Source organism: Amblyomma mixtum, chromosome 2, assembly GCF_055824585.1.
Source record: "Amblyomma mixtum isolate Tamu chromosome 2, ASM5582458v1, whole genome shotgun sequence".
Classification (NCBI taxonomy): Eukaryota; Metazoa; Arthropoda; class Arachnida; order Ixodida; family Ixodidae; genus Amblyomma; species Amblyomma mixtum.
The window spans coordinates 307,872,129-307,890,223 of NC_143013.1; the positions used below are offsets into that span (position 1 = coordinate 307,872,129).

At 49.8% G+C, this 18,095-nt stretch overlaps 1 protein-coding gene across 2 annotated transcripts in view; it reads left to right on the top strand.

Moving 5' to 3' along the window:
- LOC149364871 (uncharacterized) overlaps positions 1-17,594 on the top strand; it is a 38,980-nt gene extending 21,386 nt beyond the window's left edge. For both annotated transcript variants that reach the window (XM_089574817.1, XM_089574818.1), the window contains 2 exons: positions 16,675-16,793; positions 17,350-17,594. In XM_089574817.1, the coding sequence (XP_089430943.1) occupies positions 16,675-16,793; positions 17,350-17,485 (255 nt within the window). In that variant the 3' untranslated portion in view covers positions 17,486-17,594. The remainder of the gene's footprint in view (positions 1-16,674; positions 16,794-17,349) is intronic.
- The last annotated feature ends 501 nt before the right edge of the window (positions 17,595-18,095 follow it).

The window sequence follows — 18,095 nt, forward strand, 5'->3', positions numbered from 1 at the left end:
TGTTAAAATTTTATTGAGTGTTCTGGGAAAGAAAAAAGCACTGCACCTTCGAAAACGATGCGAAGTTTATAAGTTCAGGCTTAACCTACAGTACAAAGTTCAGCTTCGGGACGCTAAACCCGACATAACATGAAGCGCTCGAAGACAGTTCCCGTTTGCACCAAGGAGGAACGGAATGCGTATGATCGTAGCTGGCCCGTTGGTTCTTTTATCTTTAACCAGTACTCTTTTCGGTGAACAAATCTTTGTCACACCAGGATAAATTTAGTAATCCTATTTGGCCGACACGAAACCGATAACTTTCATCCGTGCACTGAACTTCTCCTCTGCCAATCTGCAGGGCATTGAATTTCCCTAATTTTGAAGCGATTTCGCATTCCCCTTCGATGTGCATGCCACCCCACCTCAATGATCGCATGTTGTATTATTTTCTATTATTATATATAATTTTTTTCCACACACTTTTCTTACCACCTGCTTCGCTCGAAACCCCTCCTCAACACAGAGTAGCATTTCAACGCTTTTTCAAATGTCGGCTAAAATATCTGTTCTTAATGAAATATGCCGTCTGGCTCGCTCTTTCTCTCACCTATGTATTGTTGCTGACATTACGTGTTGGCAGGCAAGAGAATAACTAAGACATAACGAAAATTAGAGACGAGCGAGGAACAGAATTCAATGAATTCACAGGCATGCAAACTACAGCCGATCTTCCAGCTAACGTGTAAGGCGCGTGTCAACGCCGAACCAGCGCTGGATAGTGCATGCGGTGAAAGTGAATCGTCCTTGCACGGATGTCAGTGGTGACTCCTGCGATGCGTTTCTGCCTATCTGCGCTAAGTCTGCGGAGAAGCGGCACTGCGGGGTTCGATAGCCACGGTTGAGCGCGCTGTCAGCAGTGGCCTGCGCGCACGTATCGCACTCAGCTGATTCGACAGGAAAAGAGACACCGGCCAGGCTTCTGCCACGTGACGGTGCGGCGCAGCAACCTTGCCCTGTTGCTGAGGCACTGCTGCTGGTCGAGGAGCGGGGGGAGGCGAGCCATAGCGAAGTTTCTACAGAAAATAAACAGACAGTCTACAGACAGTATATAGATAAAAAAAAGAAAACACTTGAGCATGCAGAGCGTCTAAAGAGCGCATGTAACAAAAGGAAATAAGCTTCAATATCATTCTCTCTGTGTATATTCGATATACCTAGACAACAGCAAATACTTCGAAGTAGATTTTTATCTTTAAGGATTTTGTAGAGCTCAAGTAGACAGTAAGAAATAGAACTTAAAACACGTTGCCTGGCTAGTTGGTTCACGTTAGTCAACGGTTAATTAGCAGTGCAAAAGAAAGATCAACCGCGATGATAGAAGGCAAGCAGTACAGATGCTGTTCCTGTCTGTTGTCTCTCTTCGTGGCTCGCTTTTCTTTGGTCCTGCTAATTTAGCAGTGAAGACACATTTTACGCCTACGTATACAGTGTATGCAGCGTCGTCAAAGGAGCATTTGTCTGCAGAACTGCGAAAAGTCAACAAGAACCTCATAGAAAGCCTACAAAATATTTCTAAGCGTGGTCGACCCGCCTGTCCTTTTTCCTGGCTCCCACACTACAGACTGACAGAGGGGTCGGGTGTACTATGTATGTCGAGTCTGCGTGACGCCATCGGTCTGTGGTGCGAACCGCCACTTCAAAGCTGAGGGGATTCCCCGGCCGTGGATGCCTGCGGCGAGGACATTCACCTCCGCCTGCTGGCGGGTCGCGCGACCGACCGCCGAGCGACAAGAACGCTGACGGCGCGCCCAGAAACCAAATGCCCCGCACGATGTGCACTCTCTTCGCACCCCCTCCAACACAGGAGTCGTACTCGATGGGCCGCGGAGTCGGCCGACGTATCTTATCCGGCAGCTGTCAAACCTCACTGCCCGCCCTGCGCACACAACACAGAGTCGGCAGACGACGCAATCAATCACCGCCAACTATCGTCATCTTCTGCACTCGCGACGGCACTCCTGCAAGCGCAGAAGAAAAAAAGAGTGGCGGGACACCCTAATACCAGAAGCTGCTTGAGGCAGGTCTCGGGTGCGTTTCCATAGCGGGTGCGTCAGAGACAAGATAGCTGTGTCTCCTGCAGATCTGACGATGAGGAAGAGAAGAGGTAGACAGTGACGTGACATAACGTCATATCGGTCGCGTTCCTCGAGGAGCTTTCATTTTGTCGGATTGCAGCTGCGCACGGTAACTGAGTGAGCGAGACAAGAGCCCAGATTCCAGCTTATACTGAGAACTCCCCTTCCCCCATCGTGCCCCGAGGCTGTCTCAGATTGCAGTTTCGGGCGAAAGAGGCCGACTCCAAGAAGAACTGGGCGTTATCAAGGTCAACCCCGGAGCAGGACACTGTCCGAGATTCGGAGAAAAAAGACCTCCAATCGCGAAGCATCGCGCGCGCTTCTGTAAAGACGAGCCGTAGGCGGCTGCACGCTTCCCGCTTCGGTCCTGGTAACAAAGCTCGAGCACGAGGCCTAAGACTGCATGCAGCCTGCGGTCAAGGCCGCGGGCACTTGAGCCCGAGCCGGAAATTCCGAAAAACAGTATAGAGGCACGTGGGAACATCGTCCAATGTCGATTTGCAATCCACATGCCAAAAAAGCCTACAGTGCTTAACTCCTAGAAAATAGCTTTTTTTCATGTACAGCAGACATAAATCTTAAACGCTGTGATTCACAGACTTGATCAAACGTTATCAGGCCGCAAGGTTTTCTACTGAGCCTTAAAAGTCGAGTACTTACGGCACCCTATAGAGGCTCAAAACGTCTGAAGTGGTGAGAACCGGACACTTCCTTTCCCTCCTTCCTTATTATCACGAGGAGGGAGCCGCTGCGGTGTCTCAGCGGTTACGGCGCTCGGCTGCTGACCCAAAAGAAGCGGGTTCAATCCCGGCCGCGGCGCTTGCTTTTTGATGGAGACAAAATTTCAGAGGCCCGTGCGCTGTGCGATGCCAGGGCGCGTTAAAGAAACCCAGGTGGTCAAATTATCCGGAGCCCTCCACTACGGGTCCCTCATAGCCTGAGTCGCTTTGGCACGTTAAACCTCCTAACCCCCTCCTCCCCCCCCCCCCCCCCCCCCCAAAAAAAAAAAATGGAGGACACACGCGCTCCACCTTAAGGCTAGGACGCGATAGCATAATGGGTTAATTGCCATATATGTCGAAGGTCATTGTCTACTTTAAATTCCTAGATCTTTGGGAGTCCTCATACCCCTCCTGGTGCAGTGGTGCAACGGTGCGCCACCGCCCTGCGATGGCAAGTGCTCCCAGCGATGTGCCTCGTACGAACCAGGTTGCTCTGCCCGAGAGACCGAGCATTAATTTAAATGCGAGATGCCATGGTGGCCAGTTTGCTCACTGTCCGGTGGGCAGGCTGTGATGAAGCCGCAAGGTCACGTGACCTAGGTGGTTTGATCACCTGCCTCCTAGGTTGCTCTGCACCCCCTGCCGAGTTATGCTCGTGATTTTTCGCTCACAAAGCCGACGCCGGATTTTGTGGGTAACAGGACCTTTAACGAGTTAAAAAACAATGACAAGGATTGAAATCACACCCGGTGCATGAACATTTCGGCATGTGGGAAACGAGCAGGCCCATCTCAAAGATTTTTCATATTTTCATGCCTGGACAAAAACCATGCTATTGTCCGAGCTCCAGACAAGTAGATAATTCTGCTTGTAATCTGTTCTGGTGCGGCAAGCTATCGACGTTGTGGACGCTTAACATGTGATAGAAAAAAACTGACAGTCGATCACTTCATCGTGTGATGTAGGCCTGGAATGCGCTGCGCGGAAACTGCAGCGCATTCCAGGGAGTCTAATAGATTGTGGCAGCTGCACTCGAGCCTTAAGGAGCCTCAGCCATCGGCCCCTTTTTTAGGTGAAAGCGAGCTCAGCTTTCGTCGAGGGTTTTGGCGCGTAGTGATGCGCTTGATCATAACCGTCCAAGTGCTGGAGGAGAGGAACAGGCACCAGCACGCGCTACAAAGAACGCTGGGACCTTCGTCTCGGCCGAGCAACACGTCCTGGCCGCCATCCCCTCTTCTTCGACACGTGGCTGGTGTTGGTCACGTGTGTCGCTGCAGGCGTTTTAAATGCCGTCGCATTCAGCGGCTTTTCTTTTTCGCATTGCACAGAGCCTCGAATGTCTCTCTGCATCCGTTTTCTCGTTTTCTTTCTTTTTTTGAAGCGCCATAGTACGGGCGCTATGCGACCATATGGGGTACTTTAACGAGCATTAAAATCGCACAGCATACACGCGAGCAGCCGAATACCCCAACCATCCAGCCGCCGCATGATGCGAGTAAAGGACAAAACGATCGTTATGCGAATGGCGACTTTGTTAAATAAGGGGCCTTCTCGAACCTTATCGTTGTTGATAAGGGCAACTTCATGTCTGTACTACTACTCGTCCTCTGCCGACAAGCTTCAGTTTCCGACCGTTGAGGATCACTTAAAAGGGCAGCGATGCGACGCTCAAACGCGCGAAAGTGTCCGGAACACCCCGCGCGCGTGCTTCAAACGCGCTCGCTAGGGTTATCTCCGAGGTCGCGAGACAAACTAGTCATCGCTAACATTAACGTTAAAGGCCATCGTGTGGGTGAGCCGACGGCGGATAAAGGGGGGAGGTCTCAACAGACGAGCGCTTAGTAACAACCCTAGAGTCGGTTCTTCCCGAGCAGAACTTCGCACGCGCGAAAAGCACATGGAAGACACGTGTCTGAGGAGGGCATGACGCATTACTAAATAACGCAGCGTCCGCGGCGGGCGGAATCGGTCATGGCTTATCAAATGGCTGCGCCAGCCAGCTGGATGAGGCTAACCACACACTCGCTTCTCTTGTTTCGTCACGACACGCCCTTCGCGAGCTTTGTGACGTCAGGTTTCCCGCGGCGCCCCATTGAAAACACGAGCGACGTCAAGTGAGCTGCGCCTGCTATCACTCACGGCTTTCGCCTGTTGACAGAAGCCGAGGAGGAAGGGTTCGGTTTTTGAGCGCTCGGATGTCTAACACGATGGACTGACAGCACACAAGTTACGCACGCTAGAGTAAAAATCTCTGAGAGGTACTGAACTTGGATTTTCAGCCGTTGTCGCCTGAACTTTGACACCGATCGATATAAATGTCTCTCAGCAGCTATAACACGTTGCAAAGTTCCGCATTTGCCTCCTGGCTTTCGTGGTCAGGCGTTATAGGTGGAAGCTGTTTAATAACGTAGTGGTAAGCGGCTGCCTAATCAGTTAGAATCTATCGCTTTTGATAGGTCCTCTATAACTCGTTTTTAATATTTCTACTTTCTCAATACAGCTTTCTTGGCGTTTTGAAAACTCAAAGCTCCCCTCCCGGCTTTCTGCTATTCGCGAAAGACAGCAGCGCTCGTCCTGTTCCCTTCCTCGTCCGTGTCCCCGTTTTGCGCTCTCATGTCTTTCGCGAATATGCACCAACAAGCCCAGTTTCAAGTATTTCTGCTATTCCTACGTTAGTTCGATGTAATAGTTGTATTTAAAGAGGTCTTACATTTTAGATATCTACGTTAGAATGCGCTCCACAGTTTCTCTGCTTTGCCTCATGGCCTCGCATAACGCCAAACATTGTCTGCGTCACCAAGCTTTCTTATTTACAGTGATGTGATTGGCTGAAGCCATTTTGGAGCAGCTTTTTGGAGCAGCCAAAAGGGAATTTTGGAGCAGGGAAACAAGCTTTTGGAGCAGCTGAAGGCTCATTGCCAGGTGAAAAAATTGACTTTGCGAGAAGTAAAATAGTAAAATAAGGAGGAAACCTTTGGGAACAAAAAGGTGCTGTTCAATAGGATGTTAGGGGCATTTCGATGCGAGCAAAATGCAAAAACACCCGTGTACTCAGATTTAGGTGCATATTAAAGAACCCCAGGTGGTCCAATTCTGGAGTCCCCCACTACGGCGTGCCTCATAATCAGATCGTGGTTTTGGCAATAATTTAATTAAATTAGAGGCAATTGTGAAACATCATATGTTGGCCCAAATAACTAATTTTAGAACTTCAGTGTCATGTAATCTTTTATGCGACCAAGTATAGATCAGCCCTGTGTTATAGCCGCCAAGCCCTATAGGACAGCAGTTTTTTGGACAACAAGGAATTCACTGGAACTTTTATTTAAAAATGACTAGAACGCAGATCACAAGCTTACAGAAAAACAATGAAAAAACACTAGCAACGTTTCGAACTGAATAATAATTATGTACACGACAGCACAAATTTTCGGCTTCTTGGCCTATCAAAAAGCAGTGGACCTATTCTGTGCCTTTTTTCTGTGAGCAACATCACTCAGTCTAACTACAAAATACTGCCTAGTTGGCTGCCTTAGGCGACATTTTGTCAACAGCAGCTGAAAGCCTTGTTTTCCCTTCAGCAAGCAAGGCCTGCCCACTTTCAATATCACCAAAATTCTTCGTCTTTATGCCATTGTTGATGAGCAGCTCTGCATTCACCAGCATTTTCTTGGTGAATGCAGAATTGCGGCGCAGCTTGGCGGCGCAGCTTTGGCGCAGAATAACAAAAATGTAGCAGGATGTAGCAGGTTTCGCCTTTTGGCGCACACCGGCGCAATTGGCGCAGCTATCACATCACTGTATTTACCACTTCATCCGAAAACTCTCGGCAGCCTCGGAAAATAAAGAGCTACTCTTGTAAGCACAAAAAAAAAAAGCTATTTTGTCATTTATTTCCGATGCCAGCGGCGCTAGCACAGCAGTGCATTGACTATCTCGTGCCTCAACTATAGCTACGTTGTGTCGGCAGCTGAGCGACTACGCATATGCGGCACGACATTCCTAAACCTTCAATGTTTTATCAAATCAGCACTATATCTATAAATTAATGAGACTTCATTAGAAGCCTCCTTGGGTCAAAATGCTTCTTCGGTCATAAAATTCGCTCACTGGCTGGAGAAAGTGACGTCACCATACCGGATGATTTCCACTGGCCGGAAGGAAGTAACGTTACCAGACAGGAAGTGACGTCACTTCTGGTAAAGGCATCAACGCATTGTCAATACATACTGTAATTAGGTGGCCCTGATAATTTTTTTCCTCGTTTTATTGCCTTTTGCGCCGGAACCACGTCTTAAAACTACGAAGATAGAGGCGTTCTGGAAAGGGGGGCAGTGCTAATCCTGCTGCAACCCTCCGATTTGCTTCTGGGAGTGGTTGTCTCCGTTCACCAGTCGTCCCTTTGGCCGAAGCAATAGCTTCTCTCCCTCCGACAAGGCGGTCACTCGAGGTTCCGCTACTGCACACCTTCTGCAGCCTCGCGGCTATGCTACAGATCCCTGCGCTTATCGGCGGCGACCCCCTACAGCTCTCTCTCGAGTGCGCGGAGAAAGTGTTGCGACAGCTCCGGGCGAGCAACGACGGCAGCGACGACGTGCGCGAAGGTCGGTAAACACGACTCCGAAACCCGCCCCAGCTGCCAACGACACACGCACGCTGCTGTGCAATCTAGACGAGCTTGACTCGGGGCTCGGCTGCCGCCTAGTTATGTACGGCGCGGAAGTGCCGCGCTTTAAAAGACAACAAAATGCGCCGGGTCTCGGCCGTCCGGAAACGGTTACAGTCAACAGTTCTGTCCTTCCTAACAATCTAAACTACAACCAAACGCGCGACCCGCTGGCCTTAAAGATGTCAGTCGTAGTTCCTGGAGTGTCGCTCCAGGCGCCTGCATGGCGCGGGATTGTCGGGAGGCGACGTGGCACATGACATCTTTGTTTCTTTTCTGTCTTTCCGCCCGTATTGTAACTCTTTACGAAATGCTAAATTGATTATTTGGAAAGAAAACGCGCAGTAAACCGTCTCACTCTCTGCTGACACCTCAATCGCACAGCGAGAGAGGGGTGAAGAAACAAGTAATAAAGAAAAGGGCGCTATAGGCGGATGCTACAGATTAATTTCTACCCCCTGTTGATCTTTAACGTGCACTGGCAACTCACAGCACACGGGCGTCTTCTGAGTTTCGCCTCCGTCTAAACGCAGCCTCCACGGCTGCCATTATTTTAACAGTGCACGGGTGCTAATTAAAGTGTTATACTCACCATCTAGGAATTCAGAATGCTGAAGATGCGATGAAAGCCGCACGCTAGGGTTCGGTAAGAAAACCCGTATGCGTGAAAACCGTTTTAAAGTGTCGATGCATAACCACAGGTGCTGATCGAGACAGCGCGGTTGGCACACTGCGCACAACAAAAGCGGAGAAAGCCGAGGAGATAGCGGTAACTCTAGCCGTGGCGGGTCCAAATAATCAAATTGGGATCACTCGTAAGCCGCCTGCAGAAACTTCATCGAATTAGGACCTTAGAGCTGCCACGAAGGCGGCAGCAATCCTGAAGCAAAACTTCAAAAAGATAAGAATGATCACTGCTCACGAGACTATCCGGGTAACAATGGCGGCCAGGTCGCAGTCCGAGCCCTCGCTTACCGGGCGCCATAGGAGCGAAAGGCTAACCACTTACCGACAGTTATTACAGCATTACAAAGTAAAAGGAATATGTAGCCACAAGATCACAAAGAGCTCACTAAAGCACGCAGTAACGTTAAGCAAACTCCAAAATAATGCACACCTTGGCTGCTAGGTAAGAAACAGCAGACATTATACTCCGATAAATTTCTTTTTTGCGAGATATATCCGAAACTCTTATCATATGGTGTGGGCACGCCAAAAGAACCAGGAACTACAGATTATGAAAAGCAGCCGGAGGGGATGCTGGCTAGCTCACGCCTGGAGGATGAAAAAGCATTGGTTCAACGTTTGGTTTGGTTTATTGGGGTTTAACGTCCCAAAGCAACTCAGGCTATATGAGGGACGCCGTAGTGAAGGGCTCCGGAAATTTCGACCACCTGGGGTTCTTTAACGTGCACTGACATCGCACAGCACACGGGCCTCTAGAACTTCGCCTTCATCGAAATTCAGCCGCCGCGGCCGGGATCGAACCCGCGTCTTTCGGGTCAGCAGCCGAGCGCCGTAACCACTGAGCCACCGCGGCGGTGCTTTGCGGGCGAGACAGGCAGTCGTCTCCAAGGGGTCCTGGACTAACAATTCCACCCGCAATTTCTTGCTCCACAAAAAGTTTGGTTCATTCATTCATTCATTCCGCGCTCTGAAAACACCTGCGGGCACCTGCACGAGTGTCCATAAAGAAAATATTTCATGCCTTCGTGCTCTGCAAAAGCCGAGGAAAGACACCATTACGTCTGTTTCTTCTCGATGCATCGCTCTGCAGGTAAAAAGGTGAAATCAATTCATTAACGTGTTCAGTGTTACGGGGCAAGTTAGAATCCGTGCTGTCAGCAACGTTGGCAGTGCCACCGTATTCATGACATAGCGGAAACGTTCAAGCAAGGCTGATGCGACAAGTAGAAGAAGAGAGCGCATAAAAAAAATGCAAAAAGGATCCCTCGCTCCATGCGGGACAGCAGGATCTGCGTGTGCGCCAAGTGACGCAGCACCGCTCTAGAGGCTGGTGTTCCTTTCACAGTCTCGGTGGTACCCCCCATCATCCTCTCTCTAAACCGGACGAAAATAATCCGCGCTGTTCCCGACCATGGTGCGCGCGGTTCGGTTCTGGTAAGTGGATCTGACCGTAACGGGCAAACAGCAACAGGCGCGTACGCGAACAAGACACAGCGCCGAGCCGAAGTCCCTTTCTTTAGAAGACGCACTCACGAAGCGCGCGTCCGTTTGACAGCGGAGGTTTAAGCGGTAGCGCCGTCAAAGAGGAGTCAGCGCAACAGAATAGAAAAGCAAACAAGAATAGAAGAGCAAGCGGGTGAGGTGTCAGTGGCAGAAGGGTGCGGGGAGAAACGCCGAGGATGCGAGCCGTGCGTCGCCCTCTGTGACAGACAGTCAAGACACATTTTATCTAGAGAGAACGCCGCGTCAAGGCGCTGAGTAGGGAGTGGAATGTGGCAAGACGAAGCGTGAGAGGGAGTGGGCACGCGCAAAAAGCGCGAAGACCGCGGGGCCTTCGTTTAAGTGTACAACGTCGCCGCATCCTCCTTCTCGCTTCCAGAGTGCGAAGCCGAAGACTTCCGTTTGCGCAACGCGGCGAGAATCTCGCAATACGGGGTGAGCCCGCCAAGAAAACGACGCGCGTCTTTCTGCTCGGACCGCGGCTGGAGTATACGTGCAAGCGACGGCACGCGCAGGGGTCTGCCCAACAAAGGGTCCGCAGTCTCCAGTGAGTCACGGGACTGAAAGATGAGGCGTGGGCAGAGACGGAAAACACGACTATTTTGACGGCCGAAAAGTCATGAGACAATAACCGGGCCTGCCTGCTGCCCGCCACGTGTCGAGGTTCTCTCCTCAGGGCGAGAGCGACGCGCTTTCAAAGAGACGCTAAAGTCACTTTCGCAAGCAATATGTTTTCCTCCAGAAAGCGGAGCTCGGGGCCCCAGACCCTGCGTTCACTGAGTCGCGTGCACTATCGCAAGGTTTTATTGTATTTTTCTTTGACGGGGAAAGCGCCCTCGGTGATGTCTGGTATCTTCATGCGCTCTCAGCGTGATTGCTGACGTCTTTAGTGACGTCACCGTAGAAACCCTGATGAGCAGAGATTTCCGCGGTATTTATTGCGACGAAGGTTGCACGTTGTAATGACGGTTTAGATAACGGTACAGAGGTTGTTAGAGAAGCCAGCACGTGCTCAAGGCAACGTGACAAAATGACATGAGATGTCACAACCCCCCTCGGGTTATCATCCTGCCCGTGCGCACTGGCGTCCAGCTATTCCCTTATCTCCCTGATCAATAGAGTCCCCCGAATCTAAAGCTCCCCGTTGACAACGCACGCAGCGTGGGACACACCAACACCACGTTGCTGTGTGGTCAAACTGACCTGCCTTACGCTATGATGGCATCCATTATGACAACGAGGTGGAATGGTACGCAGCTTAACCATGAGGCAGCTGCTGATTCCTCCCCGTTTTCTCGCCAGTACGTTTCACATCCACTGTTAAGTTCAATGAAGCGGCTCCGCCACCTCTTTGAACCTGCGTGCGTGAGGCTCTAGCTATGAAATCAAATAAAAACTGTACAAATTTTCATCATCAATTTGAGGGGACTGGAGCAGTCTTCCCCGACCCTTCTCGTATTTTGAAAGCCAGCCACGTTCTGTTACTCGTATATTGTTGCCACAGGATAACCTGTGTCGGACTACTGAAAACTGAAGCGCTGATAAATTTATTTAACAGTACCGTCAGCCCTCTTGCGAAGGTCCTTAAGGAAAGAAGGTTACGAAGAAAAGCAGGGTTAGTCGAAAGAAAACATCTATATCCACAAACACAGAACGCATCAGTATAAAGCGGTGCATTCGCAGAAATGAACATCGCTCGAATCCAGACACGTCACTTTGTTCCACAACTCACATTAGTAGCGTATTCCCCATTTCAACTACCTGTGGGAAGAAGGGATACCGGAAAGCATCACTGCGAGCTTTGCGAGTCTGGATAAGATGATTATGATTTCTATGGTACATCTCAGGGTGGACGTAGTGGTTGTGGGAGTATAATAGCGAGTGTATCTTGAGCAAACAAGACACAGGACACCGCACACTGATACACGACTGCACGATGACTGCGAGCTTGCTCGCGCTGCGCCTGGCAGCGAAAGCGGCTCGACACGTTCAGCGACAGCACATAAAATCCAAACATATGTCACTCTCGCTTGCGGCAGTGGACGGAGCAGCAAAAATACCGCTTTGTGAGCTCATGTGACTTGTAAGCTGCTGTTCTACGTTTCAGCACAAAGCAAAATTTCAGGGGAAAACACTACCGTTCCTAACACCCTCCGCACCGTTAAGAGCAAAAAAGAAAATATGCAGAAACTGCAACCTTGCTTTTCATATCCTCCTTCAAGCACAGACTGCCTCGACGGCCTTGCTTCCGCAATCTCCTCCCGCAACACCCATTACCGAGTTAACAGCGCAGTTGAGTGAGTATGCAAAACCGTGTCTACTAGCGCACCACAAGCTGGCCTTCGATAACGGAGGCACCGAGATGTGTTCAGAGCAGCCGCTCGCACTCCCATTTTTTGTTTATTTTTGTTTCCAGGGGGTTCCCGCTATCGCGGCGATACCGCTAGCCTTCGCGTGAAAGCGATGAGGGAAGGCTCCCGACAAGAGCGACGCGCTCGGCCGATCGCTGACCCGGCGCCGCGTGACCCCGAAATGGCAGGCGCAGCGGAGACGAGACCCTCCGTCGCCGCGCACGTGTTCGCGCACGTGCTCGTCCGGAGTCGGAAGAAAGCGCGTGTGCCGCCTCGGCGATTGCCCTCTCGGTGTAGAGTACTGCTTTGTCTGACCACAATCAGCTAACGCGCCTATCTTTGCCGCAGCATTACCCCGTTCTGCACCTTATTTTTTTTTTAAGCGGTCTTTTGTTACAGCCAAGTGCTGCTGCTTCGCTGAACGTACATTGAGAGAACTAAATACAGTACTAAATACACCCTATATAAAGCAACGCAGACCAGCAAAGATCTGTACTATATCATGGTCCTTAGTGTATCAGTTGTTGGTGATGGCATGGCTCTGAGGATGCTCTCTGGCAATTAATTGGCTACTTACTGAACACAAAGTATTGCTAAAAGAAACAATCAGAAATATCTTCAATCGTTTTCTAATCGTCCCTTTATGTCATAATTATTTATTTTCAGTCATTACATTTTATGTGATCACGTCTTGTGGAAGAACCGCATTAGCGCGAATACAACGCGGCTATGAATATAGACCGAGTTTGATTTCATGTGGAAACCAAAGTTTTGCGTGAACACGGCGTCGTCTTCCGCAGCCTCACTGCCATCAAAAAGGCAACAGTTAAGAAACACGAGCAACACCGTCAAGCATGGCAAAACCGCTCACGCATTGCCGCCGCGCCTCCACTTCTTGCCGCCGCTTCCCTGCGCTCCGGGCTGTCATGCTGCCAACGTTCGCCCTTTTATGCGAAGCATACTAAAATAGCCTAACCCAGCTCCTCGAGCGCGGCGGTGTCGTTACCATTGACCTTTCGTGACCTCCATGTCATACCACGTGATGCGTGACGTCACAGCAGATGAAAAACGGGGGCCCAACTCGCGCCGTCGCGCGAGGCGTCGTGACCAAGGATGACCACGTGGTGCGTGACGTCACAGCAGATGAGAAACGGGGGCCCAGCTCGCGCCGTCGCGCGAGGCGTCGCTACCAAGGAGGACCACGTGATGCGTGACGTAACGACATAGGAGAAACGGGACCCCAGCTCGCGCCGTCGCGCGAGGCGTCGCGACCAATGTGTTTCCTGCTTCTGCCGCTAGGTGCGCTGTAGTGAACACGTGATGCTGGAGCGGCAAGGGGGTGCGCCTGCCTCTGCTAGGCATACACGGGATAGAGATGCCTCCTGGAGACAAGGCTGCTCGTTGGAATGAGAAGCAAAAGTTGCGGCGTGCTACAGAGACTGATGAAGAGCGTGAAGAACGTCTAGCCAAGCGGCGTGCTCGATATGCAACTCGGCGACAATATGCTTCGCATCTGACTAGGCTTAACCTAAGCTAAGCCTCAGCCATTTTTCTCCCCTTCCCTCCTCCTCACTGCACTTTTACTGTCTTCCCTTTATGGGCGACCCGCGCCGCCGTGTTTTTACATTAATAGCCAGCTTTACTTCTTTTTGTTTGTTTGTTTGCTTGCTTGTTTGTTTGTTTTTAGTGCGCAGCGCGCTTCAACTCACGGCCCCATGGCCTGCAAAAAATTTCCAGGAACTTTAGCGACTAAAGTGGTGAAAGGCGAAAGCCTTAGTGCTGCATTCTGCTACGCGATAGTTGCGCATGTATCGGTGAATGCTTCCACGAGCAAAGTGAGCGACTACACTTTCACATTCTGTTGGTGCATTAATTAACTGCCAATTAATGACGCTTAATCTTCGCATTTAGGAGTGGAACGCGTCAGCGTGTTGTAGCGCTGCCAGGGAGTGAACGGAACGTCGCCACCCGTTCGGCGCGATGCCTTGCCCTTTGAGGAAAGTAAATAGCGCTGTAATTCTCTGTCGTCTCGGTGTACACCCAGACGAAGGGAGGAAGTTGGAGTGAAAGAAGAAAGAGAAAGAGGGACCGTAATGAAGAAAATGAAAATTGTATTTGAGGAAAGGAAATTACGCAATAACTGTCTCACATATCTCGGTGGACACCCGTCAAAAGCGGAGGACATTTTGTTCACAACGGCCCATTAAAGGCTTTCGCCTTAAAAGTTGGCTTCCTCTCGCAACTTTTCAGTTCAGTGGTGAAGCCATCTTTAAAAAAAAAGCGCCGTTGTATTGTTTTTGGTATTCATTTGACTCCGAAAGTTGACCTCGCGATCCTGGACTTCGCGCGTGTTGCGGTGTCTGCAGGAAGTACGTAGCCGCAGCCATGCGCTCTTTACTATATCGTTTTCTTTAAAAAAAATCATTGTAACCGAAAAAAAAAACTATACAGTCGTCTATGGAACGCGAAACGGAACGGCAGTTTCACTTCACTATATCCGGATTTACTGTGGGTTCTATTGTAGAGGCAAAAAGAAAAAAAAACCTGCACTTCTGCCCGGTCCGCTCCCAGGCCCTTGGTGATCATGTGACCACAGAGTTGTCACGTAGTCACTGGTCCCGTAACTGCATTCTCGAAAGCGCACCCTCTTATTGGTTCCTGGCCCGCGCTACAAAATTTTACGCCAAGCGATGATCAAACCGCAAGAGTGGTGGGAGCAGAAAGCGAGGGTTAAATTATTGTGCGAATGAGCTTTTCCGCCTGAGCTACGAGTGATGCAGATAAGCCGTGCATCAAGCAGCTACAGCGGGAGCCTCTTGAGTGCGCTTTCCCACGCTAACAGAAATCATGCTGTCGAGCACCCTTCTCCGGAGTAATCATCTACGCCCCTCATGAGGTGTTAGCCGGGAAATAACTTTCAAAAATCCGCATTCATTTTTTTTTTCTTTTTAGTGTTAACGCAGTTTTAAAAAAGGCATCCTGATGTTGCTGAAGCATAGCCAAGAAAAGACAGCAATGGACCGATTTCACAAATATTAAGCCGGCTTCACCGCAATGTGGGATGCCCGTCTAATGACGATACAGCATACGTTTAAAACAAAATTTGTAGACGAATTTGGCGTGTTTTATCAGGCGAAACGGCTAAATTGGTTCCCATGACAACATGACAACAATGCGTGCACCTGTCCCAATCTTACTGAATTCCAAAAAGGCAATAAGTATCTCGTGGGGAAGCCAACTTAACAGGTTATAAAAGAGGTATCTTTGAATTGAGTTGAAAAATTTCTCTAGAGAAAATTCACTGTTTCACGTAGTGTCAAAGCGAGTACGAAGGGATTTTTTCTGTCATGATACGCTACTTTCCCTGTTACGAAACGAACCATCAGTTTTATTTCACCAATAAGCGCATTAATTACATCGCTTCTATAATTCCTTCTCAGTGCAGTAGCAGCCAATTTCAGTTCCTAGATGGTGATCCAGTTCCCTTAATTCTGGTACACTACTACGTGGTGTAAAATGCTTTTTTTTTTCCTTCTCACAAAAATTCAAGCCTTATGGTAGAGACAGCTAACTAAACTAAATGTACGAGAGAAGCCAACAGCCAGCGCTGGTGAACACTCCCAAGGTTAGGTTATTTGTAAACATAAATACTCTCGAAATCAGAAGCTTTGACAACCGTCGCCGTAGCTCAGCGGTAGAGCACCGGACGCGTAATTCGGAGGTCGTGGGTTCGGATATCCCACCGGCGGCATGTGGTTGTTTTTTCTTCTGCTTTTCTAATCAATTAGGTTTAAGCGATAATATATTCAGCTATAATCTAAATCGAACAACAGCACGAAATAAATAAATAAAATTTAAAAAATCCCCTGTGCCCCTTGGTTTCTGTGGCTGTTGGCTTCTCTCATATTTATAACGAGCCCCTCATTCCCCTTCCCTTGTTTGCTTAAACTAAATGTACGTCTGTGTTCGCAACCTGATATGTACAGAAGTATAAATTATGCAGCTTTCAGGGTCGCAGTGCCCTCGAAACAACGTCTCTACCCTCTTCCCCTTTCACCAAACTACCCCTTCTAGCCACCATAACCAAACCATCCACGCAGATAAGCACACAACGAACAGTTCTCTCCCGGTTATATTCCTCGAGCAATGACAACCGTTTTAGTAATATTTTACTCGTTGCACTTGGAGGTCTAATACATTTACTGATAATTTCGAATCCTCAATACAGTCTCTGATTTCCCCATTCCATTTTCAAAAGTCGTTTATTCGCTGCGACACGGTTGCTTGATGCAAAATCCTGCTTTATCTTTGACAACGTTATTGGTGCTTGGCAGTTGATGGAGTACGTACAACCTTTGTCAAAAGTTTCAAGACCATTGATGGGTCAGCCGCTGGGCCGTGCTGCGCGAGTCCAGTAGCTCCTCTAAAGCTGCAAAGCATTTAAGAGGTGGGAACGCTCGGCTCATCTCTTAGGATATGAAGCGCATGCTACAGCTACTTGCAGGGTGCATCGTATAAATTCCTGACCAAAGCTTTGAATGCCCTTACTGAGGACAGATGAGTGTTATCAGCTTCGCCATGCTGTATTAATAGGTATTAACACCTTCTTTCTCTGTGTTGTGTGTGCGCAGAGGAGCTATATGACCTACAATACCTACACCAGCAACGAGACTGAGTGCAGATTACCGTCGCCGTGCGGATGGTTCATGTACCACACCACCGACAGGAACTTGATCCACTTCGTACAAGTGTGAGTATTCGAGTCAAAGCCGCTCTATGTTCCCTGCTTCGCATGTGTATTCGTTGCATTCTGAGTGATTTGATCAACGCAGTAGATATAACATTTTGAACACGGCCTTTTTTACGACTTGCTTGGGGCTGCTTGCATAGTATGAGATAATGGCATTGAGGAAAAGAAAAAGGAATGCGAGCAAACAAATCTAATCATGAGGCGCCCTCTGGACATATACTTTCCATACTGCGGAAGGACGTCCAAAGGACGTCCCAAGCATGCGTGCTGCGCTCTAAACGTTGACTAATGTCCATGAGACGCCGGTGGTAAAGATCGGAGGAGCTATGCCAAAACACATGTGTATACGGTTCATTTGAATATTTGAGTTTGAGCTTTGCACCACTCTGATCGTCCATTGGTGCAATCAGGTGGTGCAGATGCAGGCTCGTCGTCGAGCAGAGTCCGCTCTAGACATAAACGAGGAGAGCGGCCAGCAGAGTGCCGCTAGGTCACAGCCTGTCACCTCTTAACCGGTGCATCTCTGATCGACATCTCTGTTTTCCTGCGTGCACAGCTGTGTGTGTCCCACCGGAATGCGCTGCCTTGCTGACCGCGACGACGTGTCCATCTCCAGCTGGGTGTATACGTGCAAGATGGCATCTCCCGACTCGTCCGCCGACCCGCCGGGGCCCATGAACCCCCCGCTGTGACCCGATTACCGTTCTCTCCGACAGTGGTGGTGACGGGACTTGAGCGTCATCATCACGCGTGAAGAAAAAAAAAAATGTCCTCTTCGAGCGTGTTTTCGTCATCAAGACGAAAGGGACGATACGAACTGCAAAGAGAATCGCAAGTAAGCGCCAACATCGCCGGCATATCCAGCAATGCGAGTGATTGCAGGGGTGGGCTGAGGAGGTACGGGCACGCGGATGCCCGCAGCGTTGGATGGCTCACTGCACAACACTCTCCTGCGGTGGACCTTCCTGCTGCGCTCGTTGTTGTGACTCGAGGCCGGGCACCAGCGCGCCCGAATACCTTCCTCCCGGATCCGCCGTGAAGTGGAATGATGCAGGGAATCGGGCGGGATGGACAGAGCAGTTGGCACGCGGCTTGGCGGCAGAGCTGCGGCTACAATGTATGCTGGATTCTGTGTGCACCTGGTTTTGTGCTCTGTGCTGTGTATCTTTTAGCAGTCCATCCTGCAGGTGTTTTTGTTGTACTCCTGAATCATTTTTGCGTTGACAATAACAGCAGGCCTGGAGTAATTCCCCTCCTCCCAAAACAAACCCTCCATCGTCCCTTGCAGCAGAGCCAGCACTG